The 12,708-nt window shown below is 35.1% G+C and overlaps 1 protein-coding gene across 3 annotated transcripts in view; it reads left to right on the top strand.

Annotated features, from left to right (window-relative positions):
- Window positions 1-12,708, top strand: part of Cfap54 (cilia and flagella associated protein 54) — a 293,504-nt gene that overhangs the window by 30,384 nt on the left and 250,412 nt on the right. For all 3 annotated transcript variants that reach the window (XR_007347741.1, XM_048803590.1, XM_048803601.1), the window contains 8 exons: window positions 981-1,162; window positions 1,250-1,415; window positions 2,340-2,425; window positions 3,952-4,086; window positions 5,133-5,283; window positions 6,480-6,556; window positions 11,945-12,073; window positions 12,443-12,569. Coding sequence is in view for 2 of the 3 variants with exons in the window: in XM_048803590.1 (XP_048659547.1) it covers window positions 981-1,162; window positions 1,250-1,415; window positions 2,340-2,425; window positions 3,952-4,086; window positions 5,133-5,283; window positions 6,480-6,556; window positions 11,945-12,073; window positions 12,443-12,569 (1,053 nt within the window). In the remaining variant the exon portion in view is untranslated. The remainder of the gene's footprint in view (window positions 1-980; window positions 1,163-1,249; window positions 1,416-2,339; window positions 2,426-3,951; window positions 4,087-5,132; window positions 5,284-6,479; window positions 6,557-11,944; window positions 12,074-12,442; window positions 12,570-12,708) is intronic.

The following is a 12,708-nucleotide window of genomic DNA, read 5'->3' as shown; positions in this document are numbered from 1 at the left end:
CATGTGCCTCTGTGTGGTTGTATGTGTGTGTGGGGTGTGTGTGTGTGTGTGTGTGTGTGTGTGTGTGGTGTGCCTATGCTCTCATCTGAAGGCAGAGAGCCTCTGGTGCCAGTTTAGGGCTTATCTCTTAAAAAAAAAAATCAAGTTCTTGGTGAGAATTTCCTTGACTCAAACCCTAATGATTACCCGCTCTGCATCTTCCTTTCCAAGGAAGGGCGGTTCCTCCTCCTCTTCCTCTCTGTCTGGCAGTTATTTCCTTCCAGGCAATCACTTTATCTCACTTCCTCATTCAAGCTTCCTTACTATATGTTTTCTCCTTGGTACAGTTAGATTTATTAAAGGAATTGGCTATTTTCACTGTTCTAAATTCTTTTCTTGAAATTTATGTATCAGAAAACTTCTGTCCCTAACACTCCACAGAGAATGTCCTGGACAACCTCATTGCTTATTCGAGGGTCGCTTTTCCTCTTCACTCTTGGTAGTTTTGTTATAGTGTTCTTTTCCCACTAACCACTTCCCTTTGTGCCATTTCTCCCTCTGCTCTTCTCTTAAATTTTGACGTTTCTTCTGCAGCTATTCAATGCCTACAGTGGATCCTGCCATTTATGTTGAATGTGTAATTGTGACTCTACAAGTTATATATCCCAATTAAAGATCTCTTTCTCGAGTTTCCAGTCCACACTTAGCTGCCCACTTGGCGAGTCCACTGTTGTTAATTCTGTTTGTCTCTCCATGCATCTTCTGGGTAGATTTCCCTGGCCGAGCCTGTGTTGGTTGCTCTTCCTGTTTGTCCCTGCAGCAGCCTGTTTTTGCCCACTTAGATTTCTTGTTTGCCCTCTTGAGTGTAACTCAGTGAAGGTAGGGATTGTGTCCTTTCCTTTACATTGTTTCCTAGCGCTTGGCAGTGTCTGATAGCTAATGTTTAGCCAACATTTCTTTGCAAGGATGCTTTTTTCAAACCTATATCTTTCCTTTTCTAGTTTCAAGTATTGGTCCAAGTGGAACGATTGGTTTTCACAACACACCTCTTACGGAGCTTATGATAGAAAGAACAAATGTTATTTCTCTGGATGCTGCTGTAAAGTTTATAAAATTAGCATTTACTTATGAAGAATGGGGTTTATTTGAATCTTTAGCTATGCAGCTTATTTATTTTCTCCAGGTAATATATGCAAAACCATTCATTTGTTTTTGTTTTGTTAAAATGACATTGGATTATTGTTTAACTTGTGGGATGTACTTCTCTAAGAGGCAGGATGATCCACAGTCAAAGAAAGCAGAGAAGGATTTAACTCTTCTGATTGCAATTGAACCACTAATCAACCTAAAGAAAAACAAAGGTTTGATACTTCCTTTGGACAGTTATAAAGAAGGAGAGTCAGCTCAAATTTATTTAAAGCATGTAGTTTCACATGGTGAGTCATTATTTACCTTTTTGAAAAATTTAGTTTTATTGGATAAAAGATGCTCTTTCTAGGTGAATTGAGAGAAAGAATGTTCAAGGCAGAGGGAACAGGAGGTCCAAAGCCCCTGAGGGAAGGGTGTACTTAGCCATGGAAGGAATGGCCAGTGGGCATATGTGTTTGGAGGGCACTGGTGGAAGTGGTGGAGTTTGGGAGTAGATAGGTGGCAAGATCAGAGAAATAGGTGGGTACCAGGTGATGCCATTCTGGTGACAGTTTTGATGAGGTGAACGAGGTTCTTCTTAGCTGCTGACTTGCTGCAGTGAGAGGCCAGCAGGACTTTGCATCAAAGGGCAAAGGAACTGGTTCACTTTAGTAAGGGCAAGTCTGGTCTCCCCTCTCTCCGGCTTGTAGCACTTTCCATTGTAGAACTTAAATAACTTAAAAGTTATTGTTAATGTAATTGAAAACCTGATCTAATTTTTAGACCAATGAGAATTACTTAATTTCATTGTTCATATTTTCCCTTGCTCTTAAGGCATTGCATTGCTGCTCAGTTGCAGTAAATCATTTGGATCAAGTCATGAGGCACTTTTTCTTCTAGTGGTTTCTGAATAGATATTCTTATCATTTTTCTTTCAGCTGCCCATTTTACATGTACTTTAATATTGTAAGCCTCTTCAATTTCTCTTTGGACTTACATATAGTGTAACATATAGTTGACTTACATATAGTGGTTTAATACTAGTAATAGTTATTTGAATTGGGTTAGATCTGCTTCGATTCATTTTGATATAAAAGCATTTAAATTATTGACATGGTGTTTGCCCAGATATCATTTGGGTCATTTTTTTTGAAGGATTTCTGTGTTTCTCTGTCTTTGGCATTTGAAGTTTTATGATTGACTTTTTGTTTTCTTTGACTTTTTGAATGCAGATTCTTATGTGAGGAATTATGGATATTCAGAAGATATTTTTCATTTGGCAGCTGTCCTGTATGTCTGTGTCTGTAACTCTCCCCAGGTGAATTATCTCTTTTGAATAACTTAATAATGTGGAACAAGATTATGCCTAACTTAAGACCAGGTTTAAAATATCATAGGATTTGTACCTAAAGTTATGTATTATTTAATTCTTGAGTTAGATCATGATTTGTAACTTTAAGTTTCTTTTTATTATTGAAAATGCAGATTTTGGGTGTTACTCTGTGTCTTGTTGGGAAATCCCAAGGCCAGCTGTGTTTCTAATGATGAAAGAAATGGGGCAGTGGTTAAATTAAAGGGAGAGCTAATATGCTTGGTGAGAAGGGGCTTATTGTGATGAAAGCCTGGTGATTGCTAGGAGTTGTTTTCGCATGATGGTCTGCATTTAGAAATGGTCTATACATGGCTATGAATGCTCATGTACAACTAGTACAACTAGTTTTCCATCTGAATTCCAGGGGTCTCCAGGGCTTCTCTGAAGTTCCTCAGAAGCCCAAATTTGAGCAGCAGCACCCTAACCTGTTTTTACTAATTCTGTATATAATATTGAGATTCTGATGGAATTTTGTTTGAAAGTTTGGTTTGATATACAATTACATTTGAGACCCACCATTACCGAGCATTATACTAAGCTTTTGCCCAGGGAAGTGAAACTGAGTAAGGGATATAAGAAGTTCTGCTGCTAAAGTATTTCCCATTTCTTCTGGGTTTATTAGAATGTGTTATAACATGTGACAAGTACTTAATTTTTGAAAGGAAAGCATTTGGCTGAAAATGTAATTTTCAGCCAAATGTATAGTGGGAGAACTTAACAAAAAATAACAATCAAGGTTTGAAAGGGTAAGGGACTTTCATCTGTCCATTTTAAAATAATTATGTCTTAGTTCAGCTCAATTAAATTCAGTAAACATTTATTGATGTTCTAACTCTTATGTTCCCAAGCATTGTACTGCAGTGTGATATATATCAAATTAAATCCTAAAGCTGCCTCAAAAGAGCTCAGAGTTTGGTAGTTTTAAATCATGAACTTCATATACTGAGCAACTTTGGTTTTCTTTTGAAAAGAATTTAGTAACTTTGATTTGCCAAGAAGCATATTAGTTCTGGATCGCTCTTGAACTTCATACCTGGTATGAAGTTCTCCCATACCTTGTCTACTATATCCTTTACCCAACCCCTTTCCCTCTCAAATTACTATCCCCCTCCCCCATCCTTTATTATCTGAATACAAGATTCTGAAAAAGAGAAAAGTTTCAAAATTGGATGGAACTTATTGATTTTCATACTTGCCTAAAGTGTTTGGGACTTTTTTAGAGAGACAGAATAAGCCTTGGTTAAGAGTGAGGATCCTTTGGTCTGCTTATTATTTCTGGCAATTTCATCTCCTGTGTTTCAGTTTGCTCATTTGTGAGGTAGATAGTAACGGCACTCAGCTTATTGGGTTGGTATGAGGTTAAATGGGTCAGTATATAGATAAAGCTTGAGGAGTGTCAGCTGGCACACTGTAATTTTTTATACATACAGCTTATCATCCTTGTTCATTTACTTCATCACTTTTGTTTTCAGGATGTTCAGCCTGATAAAGAAATCGTTGTGGACATGATAATGTTCCTATGGCAGAAATGTAAATTAGGAATTCAGAAGATCAGTATGTCCAGAAACGACTATACAAAATTCACCCAGAAAATCCACAGTAATAAGGTATTTCTTTTTTGTTTCCCTTCAGATGTTTTTTTTGTTATTGTTAATTCAAGTTGCAATATATATATTTCAAATCTAGAATTTCCCTATTTATGCCCCTAATAACTATAATCATTTGCAGATGGATGTGTTAGAAAGATATTCTTTGTAGTGATGAAGGAGCCTTTCCTTTAATGTGTGTTCCTAAACCTCTGCCCTGGTATTGTTTTGGGGAGTGGGCTAGTATTTCAGTTTTAAAGGAAGGAATAAATATAGTATGTCTAAGGTCTCAGGAGATTGGACAAATTATTAAGAAGATGAATAATAGAAAATACAAATAAGTAAGTAGTTTCATGTTTTCTTCCTGCAATCATATTTTTGGACTGTTTAATAGAGCTGTTTATTTTGTGGTAAGAACAGGGTTGAACATTTGAATATTATAAACTGGAAATTTAAGAGAAGATATTCTGGTAATAAATATTTTAGCTCTAGTGATTCTGAGTCTCCTAAGATTAGCTACATTAAGATACGTAGGTGTGTTTTTTCTTTTTTTAAATTATGTGCTCTTTCAAGTAATGATGTGGGTGCATAAATGTTGCTTTATCATTTTAGGTTCCAAAGTGTGATGGTTGGTTTTATATGCTCAGCTGGGGATATAGGCGTGAAAGTTGATTTCTAAGGCATCAAGAGTGGAACCTGAAACACCTGCTTATCCCCCACTAATTTGAAGGACTTTGATCTTGATCAAATTTTGCTTTAAAGGGAGAATAAGAATTTTGAGGATATAGATAACATTTTGTGATGTATAAAAATAACAGATCATAAATTTGCCATTAGAGCTATATGTATGTGAATCTTCTTTATCAATTTATATGGGTTTATTATTAGATAATATGTTTTAGTATCCCTATATAATTATAATTAGGAAGTATTAATAAGGAGGCCTGTATAATGTTTCTTTATACTTAGAACATGGTGATTTTAAAGAAGAACTAAGTTTTGAAAAATGTCTAATTCTACTATGTAATCTATTTTAATAAGTTTTGCTCTGTATTTTCTCTTTTTAGTGGTTTTATCTTCTGTGGCAGATAAATGAAGTGATTCACAACTATAAATTGGAAGACATTGACATTGCAGTGGTGGCAGAGGTCACGTTACGATTAAGTGAAATATTAGAGTTTTTAGGAAGCCCAAGAAGAAAATTTAAAAAATATCCAGGTAAAATACTGAATGAAAGATGGGATTATTAACTTATACACATTTAAATATAAATAGACAAGCATAAATTAGAGCACAGGATAACTTGTGTTAGGGGAAACTAGGCATGTCAGTATTGTGCTTCATTGATGTTTATAATCTGAGATAAAACTGAAATACTAAAAAATACTTAAAAAACCCATTTCTTACTTAATTGTATTGTTTTGTTTACTAGTTACTTTTAGAAGACTATTATTTTATTCTGTTAGTTTTAAATGGGCAAAATATAATCTCAGGTATTAATTCTTTGTTACAATGTTTCACCTCTAAAGAACTAGTAGATTTTGGAGCATGAAATCCTTTTTAAAAATTTGGGAATTAATATATTGATGTAATGAGAGCTAGATATATAAATTCTTATAACTTTTCTAAGAATGTTATTCTCATCATCTTATTGGCACATTGAACTTAGAGTACAAGCCATTCTTCTATATTACTTACGATAGTCTGCTTTAAGACATCTATTAGATTTTTAAGTAATACATTGTTTAGTTTGAATTATTAAATACATTTTAAAATTATAAAATTAACATTGTCATATAAATATTTATGATTCATATCCCTCTAATTCAAACTAGTCTTCTCTGATATTTGTCTAAATTTATATGGCTTCTATAGTATTCTGTTCTGAGTATTTTAAAGTAGACTTTATAGTAGGTTTAAGAAGACCAATGTCTACCATGATATTGTTTTGTTGATAAACAAGATTCTTATTTGGCTTATTGTATTGCAATGAGATTTTTTTTTTCTTTTTGAGATGAGAACTCACTGGGTTGCCCAGGCTGGCCTCGAATTCATGGATTTAAGTCATCCCTGCCTTAAATGTCCCCACCGCCCCAAGTGCTGGGATTACAGGGGCACCATTGCACCTGGCTCTGCCAGACACTTTTAGCTGGCTTCATATACAGAAAAAAATGTAATCACACAAGAGGAGCAATTTAGTATTCTGTCATATTCTAAAGTATTGAATCATTTCTAAGATCATTATAATTAAAAAGATAAGCAATTAATAGAATTTATTATGATTATGATTTCTTGCTATATGTCCCCTTTTCTCTTCTCTGATCCTTCCTTCTTCCCCTTTGTTTCTTCTTCTCCTCTATTACTCTCTCCTCTCTCTTTTCCTTGTTTTTATTCTTTCTTTTCTTTTTTCCCAGACGTACCTTTAAAAACAGAGATTAAGATATTCCCTGGGACTCCAAAAGGAATCCCGGAAGTTCTTCCAATATTAAAGGTATTACAACACATTGTAGAGAATATAGTTAAGAACATGACTTTTTATTTTCAAATAAAACTAAATCACAGTAGTTTGTTGTAGAAGTAATTTTAAATGTTTAAAACTTGAGAATTTATGGTTTCTGTATGCATTACAGGAACATTTTTCTACCTTTTGCTTTTACTCTAGAAAAAATCCAATCATTTAAAAAAATAAGCTAGTTAAACATCTTAAAAAGATTTATAGTTGAATGTGTTGTGATTCATAGATTTATAGAGAGGGGATGGCCTACTCAGCAAATGCCTTTGACAGATAGAATGAGTTATTTCCTGATCACAGTGCACTTAGATTAGCTGTGGCCCTTGGGAAGTTCTCAGTAAGCAATTACTTAAGAGGAGAAAGGAGTGGGGGATGAGTAGCTATTCCTCTTCTTTATTATTCTTTTCTTACAATATTTGAATTACTTCTGTACATCATGCATTGTGTTGTCCTGCAGATCTGAATGGGGTTCTGGGGACTGATATATATCTACATCTATATTCACTTATTTTTTACTTGTTCTAATTATTTATACATGACAGTAAGTGCATTTGGACACAACATACATAAATGGAGTATAACTTCTCATTCTTCAGGTTGTAGACGATGTAGGATTACAGAGGTCGTGTGATCATATATGCACATAGGGTAATAATGTCTGATTCATTCTTCTATCATTCCTATTCCCATACCCACTACCTACATTCATTAGATTCCCTTATTTATTGGCAAAATCTGGAACATTAGCAAACTCTGTCCTGTGTGATGCTGGTGTTGTGTATCAGAAAATGATACTATGATCATGGACCTTGAGTGGCTTTGGATTGAACACAGTAGAATTCTTTGCTGGGAAATTTCTCAGAGGAATTGATTAGTTTATGAGCAATGTGTTTTTCCAAAGAAATATAAAGTACCATGTATTCCATTATTGGAGCATAAAACCCCTTTTCTCATTGTGGAATATCTACTTATATCTGATTGTAAATTTCAGGCATTTTACCACTTTTATTACCTATGTGTGCATTCTGAGTCAGTATGGAGTATTGTTTGCTTGTTTTAAAATTTGTGTAATTAATGTCATACTGTGTGTATTCCTGTTCAGCTTGCTTTTTACTCAGCATTGTATTTTTTGAGATCCACCCAAGTAGATTCATGTGCTCGTGGTGTTCATTTTCACCACATCCAACTTGTTCAGTCACACGGTAAGGGGTTGGAGATTTGACTTAGATGTTTTGCCCTCATAGTCCCGGCATTTAACCCCTGTGCTGCATTGCCTCTTGATTAAAAAGAAGTCTTCAGGATATTTATTTTTCTAATGCATAGAAATACATAACTTTAAGTGTCTTTAATAATATACTACCTGCTCCTGTCATCTTTATTTGTAGCAGCCCTTTGAAATATAAGAACAAGTGATCATTTAAAAAGTGTGGTTTCAGCTACATTTCTGTCGTACTTGTACATAAAGTCCTAAGGGATTAGGTGCGAATCCAGTTATCATTATGAACGTATAGGAAGAAAAGGGGAGGGGTTCATTCTGAATTTACTTTCTCAAACGAATGTGCATCTTCTAAGTTTCAGTTCTTTATTCTATATTGCTCTTGGATTTGAGAAATTTCAAATTGGAAAGAGACTGTCCTGCATAACAGGTGGAGGAGACCTCATAGCTGTTTGATAGGGTTTTTTAGGGATCACTTCTTGTGCTCGCCAAGCATACAGCTTCCTGCTTCTCACTCCAGACACATTCAACCAGAATTATGGATGTGGAGTTCTTAAAGTTCCTTATGTAGATTCTTAAGGATGCTAGAGTTTGAGAATCAGTGACTTTGTGGAATGGCCCTTATTCTCTGAGGCTGACTCTCATTCTCTCTATTTATTCTTTGAGGCAGGAATAGGAATCCTAGTGGAAGTCATAAGTGCTAGATTTTGGCTTGAGATAGAAATGTTCTGGCAGTTAAAGCCTCTAAATGAAGTGGGTTTCTTCAGACCATTAGTGAACTATTGCTATTATTATTTAAATTAGAAACACGTATCCTCTTCTCAAGATTATTCATTGCCATCTGCTAAGAAATTGTCTAAATAAAAGTATAAGTCTGTGATGACAGCAGTTTGAATGGTAGGTCCTAAAGTTGTGCAGTGCACAGCCTGCTTAGCTGTACTGGAGTATGGTAGGTGTGGTAGAAGTGATTCATTGGTGTGGCCTAAGAGTCCAGTGTTTGGTGTTAGACCTGGAGTTGAATCTTGACTGTGATATTGACTACATGACCTTGTATAAATGATTTAATCTGTTCATATATCCTCATTAGTAAAATTATTAATAGTCCCTATTACTATTGGGTTGTTATCTTGTTTAAACGAGATATTGGTAACATTGTGGAAACCAGTATCTGGTATATGGTAGCTGATCATGGTTTCTTTTATGTCTCATGTGGTACACCAAATCTCAATGTGGGATTTTCAGACCCACCTTGGGGAACCAAGTGGGGAAACAAGACCAAGTATTTATCATAAGGAGAATCCAAAATCCATATGCTTACCTAGCAGAGTCTGTAGGGGAATAAGTTGTATATCTTGCATAAGTACAAGTTACAGTGTGAAAAAATAGATTAGGTACTGTTGGGATTATATAACATGAAACTATTTTATAGTTTTATTGAATGCATAGCATCTGTTTCTTCAACAAATGGATTTTAAGATTTTGATAACTAGAGTGTATATTTTATAGGGCTATGGCAATTAAAGGATTAGTCTGTGTAAAGCACTTAACCCAGTAGCAGGAGCACATTTTAATTAATTTTTAGCTGTGTTGATAATGAAGTAGTCGTGATAATGATGATATGTGGGTGTGTGTGGTCTTTGAAATTTTTCAATTTTAAAAAGGAATCCTTAGAGACGTCTGTTTCTCGTCAAATAGCAACCTAGATGACTTAAAAGTCCTTCTGCTAGAAAACACCTAGAATCTTGTACAACATTGAACAAATATCTCTCAGGCACATTTCAGAGCTCACAAGAAAGTAAGGTAAATGCTAGGGGCCAAAATTGAAAGCTGAAATAGTGAGCTGAAAACCAGAATGGTAAGCTCAAAAGTGGGTGCTGCAGTGGGTTGCTGGGCATACTGCTAAGGAAGATGTTTACTGGCCGTCCAGGGGTAGGAGATGAGGCTTGGGCACCTGACAGATGGGCTTGGCACTGAGACCCTCACATAAAGCTAGAACCTATAAGACTGCATCCTAGGAAAGGGTATGTTAGAAAAAAAAAAAGAAAAAACTGTCTGTTTATACAGAGAGTTTACTTAATTTGGGTCCTGAGAAGTGCATGGGAGAAAATCTCCCTCCTTAATTGATTTATAATCTTGGGTCTGTCCTCCAGGAGGTTTGCTGTTTGAATTTATACTACTTGGATTACTCAGGAATCTCCCTAAGCTTGTGTTTCTTTAGTGGAGATATATATTGTGAATGGTTAAAAACAATCAAATTGTGTATATTCCAGGAAATGCAAGGATGACTTTACACAGGAGGATCTATAATGCAATATTAACATTAACAGATTAAAGGAGAGAAATATGACCACATCACTAGGTGAAGAGGTGAAGCTTCATTTGACAAAAATCCACAGCCATCCTTTTGAAAAAGGACTCTTTTTGGCAGTTAGGAATAGAAGAAGGCTTCCCTATCCTATAAAAAGTGTCATCCACAGACCTCAGTGAATGTCATGCCTAGAGTGAAACATTAAAGGCAGTCCCTTTAATTTAACAATAATCAAAACTGATGTAACCACATTAGGATATCTGTCATTCTTCTGTTCAACATGTCCTGGAAATTTTAGATGAATAAAAGAGAAAACAGAAAAAAAAGATATAAAGACTATAAGGGAATTAATTTTGTCTTTATGCACAGATACATGCAAGACATTGCAGTATATTTAGTAGTAGCAATCTAAATGTCCTTCATCAGATGAGGGAATAAATTGTGGCATACTCTTCACAGTGACACCAGTTCATTGTAGCTATAGGAATGAATGGCTAGAGTGGCCTTGAATTCAAGTCAGCTTGGTATCATTGTGGACCCCTCTATAGTAACCTTTGAATTATAGGGGGGAAGCCCGGAACTATATTCCCAGCATCTCATTTCCATGTGCTTTAGGTGATTGGTCTTCCAATGAGGGGCATTTGCATGAATTTGTAAGCAAAAGAGGAGAGAGAGAGAGAGAGAGAGAGAGAGAGAGAGAGAGAGAGAGAGAAGATAGTTCTCATTGTGCATTGGCAGATGGGAGGTGTGAATTTACCAGCCATACCCAGCAAGTAGAAGCTTGAGGTTGTTGTCAGCTATCTCCTAGAGTCTTAAATTCACAGAGGCTTCTGAGGAACCCTTGAGAATTGCATGAAGTCAAATTGTCACTGGCAGCTTTCTTGATCCTTCCTCTCCCATGCCTTCCAGTGGTGATGGATGTCTCTGCGCATTAAACATCCTTCTGCTTAAAATACCTGGAGTGCTTCTGTGTTCACAACCAAACTCTGCCTGACCCTCTGAGTTACATACACCGACTTGAGTAACTTTCAACAACATATGGTTGAGAGAAAAAAGCAGAATTTTATAAGAGAGAATTAAAGATTATGCACAGTAATTTTGCATATTGTTAAGAACACATTCACATGGAGAAAGTTTAAAAGCATGCGAAAAAGGATGGTAAAACCAATTCATGGTCAATGGCTACCTCTAGGGGCAGAAAAGAGAAATAGCTTTGTGGACAGTTATATAGGGCATTTCTATTTTATGCATATATGTTTATGCTTTGTTTTCTAAATAAAAAATTTTGGAAAAATGTGGAGAATTTGAAAACTCAGATAAAGCTGCCTATTCTTTATATTATTCTCTATATTTGTTTCTCTGTGAGAATAGTTACATTTAAAGGGTATTTACTTTTTGAAAATCATGGTTTAGATGTTAGATTTGTGGGACTCTTATATGTCTAAACCTTTAGTTCTGGGATTCTGAGCCTTAAAAATAATATTTTTTTTTTCAAATTAAGTATGTGAAAACAACAAAAATATGTGAGTCCTATTTTAAAATTTACCTGTGCATTTTTGTACAGGTTTCAAAATCAACAAATCAGATTGAAAACAACGAATAGAAGTTATGCTTGGAAAAATGATGAAATATCTTTTTATTTTCATGTTCATTGCTACTACTTGACATTCAGTCCAAGATAAAGACATTCAGTAAGGGACACAGCATTGCTGATGTTAGACTATTTAAATTCTGTTAAACAATTTTCTATTGTTTGGTTTTGATTATTGTTAAAGAGTTTAGAAATTTTACATATGACTTTTGCTGAAGTTTTCTCTCTTTTTTGTTTGTAAAATTATTTTAGAAAAGTCCCGTGGAACAGTTGTTTTTTGCTTATGAACTTCTTGACAAAGTAATTGGTGTGATGAATTTTAATTGTGTTTTAACTACTTTGCCAAGTGGATCACCAGTAATTGACCACTGCTATGTCAAGGTAGGAATGGAAAAATCTTACATTGGGTTGAAGTTTTACTTAAGGTGGAAGAGGACTGACCTTCCTTACAAGTAGGTTTTAATAAGCATGTGGTAGTTTTCCTTTCGTGGGACAGAAATATATTCCTCTGTTCCCAGAAGAAATCAAGAAGAGCAAGTAGTCTTTGGATATGTCAATGAAGAGCACCCTGATGAATTCTAGGAGCATATTTATTGGCATGTGAGCCACGTGCTTGGGGTTAAGAAGTGAGCAGAATTTGATGGCTATGAGTAAGATGATAACTTGAGTGATAATAGGACATGGCTATTGTTTGGATGTTTTGATAACTATATTTCTTTTTATTTCTACTTCAACTTTGCTGGACCAAAGTATGCCCCTGAGGTAGATGGAAATTCTTACAAACCAATCACAGCAAATACTTTCATAATGGATTTGCATCTTGAACTAATTCAAGCTCAGCACCGGATAGCTGTTGTACTTCTCGACCAACTGCAAGGTAGTAGTCATCAAAACAAAGAACTTATACTAAATCAGTTTTCAGCCAAGTTCAATTATAGAATCAGTTAAATGTGTAACTGAGTTCTTGTTTTCTAGATAAATTTGATTATATTTTCTCATTTCTCAGATTAATATCT

This window comes from Marmota marmota, unplaced genomic scaffold (assembly GCF_001458135.2).
Source record: "Marmota marmota marmota unplaced genomic scaffold, marMar, whole genome shotgun sequence".
NCBI classification, from domain to species: domain Eukaryota; kingdom Metazoa; phylum Chordata; class Mammalia; order Rodentia; family Sciuridae; genus Marmota; species Marmota marmota.
This window is presented reverse-complemented; position numbering and strand designations above follow the sequence as displayed.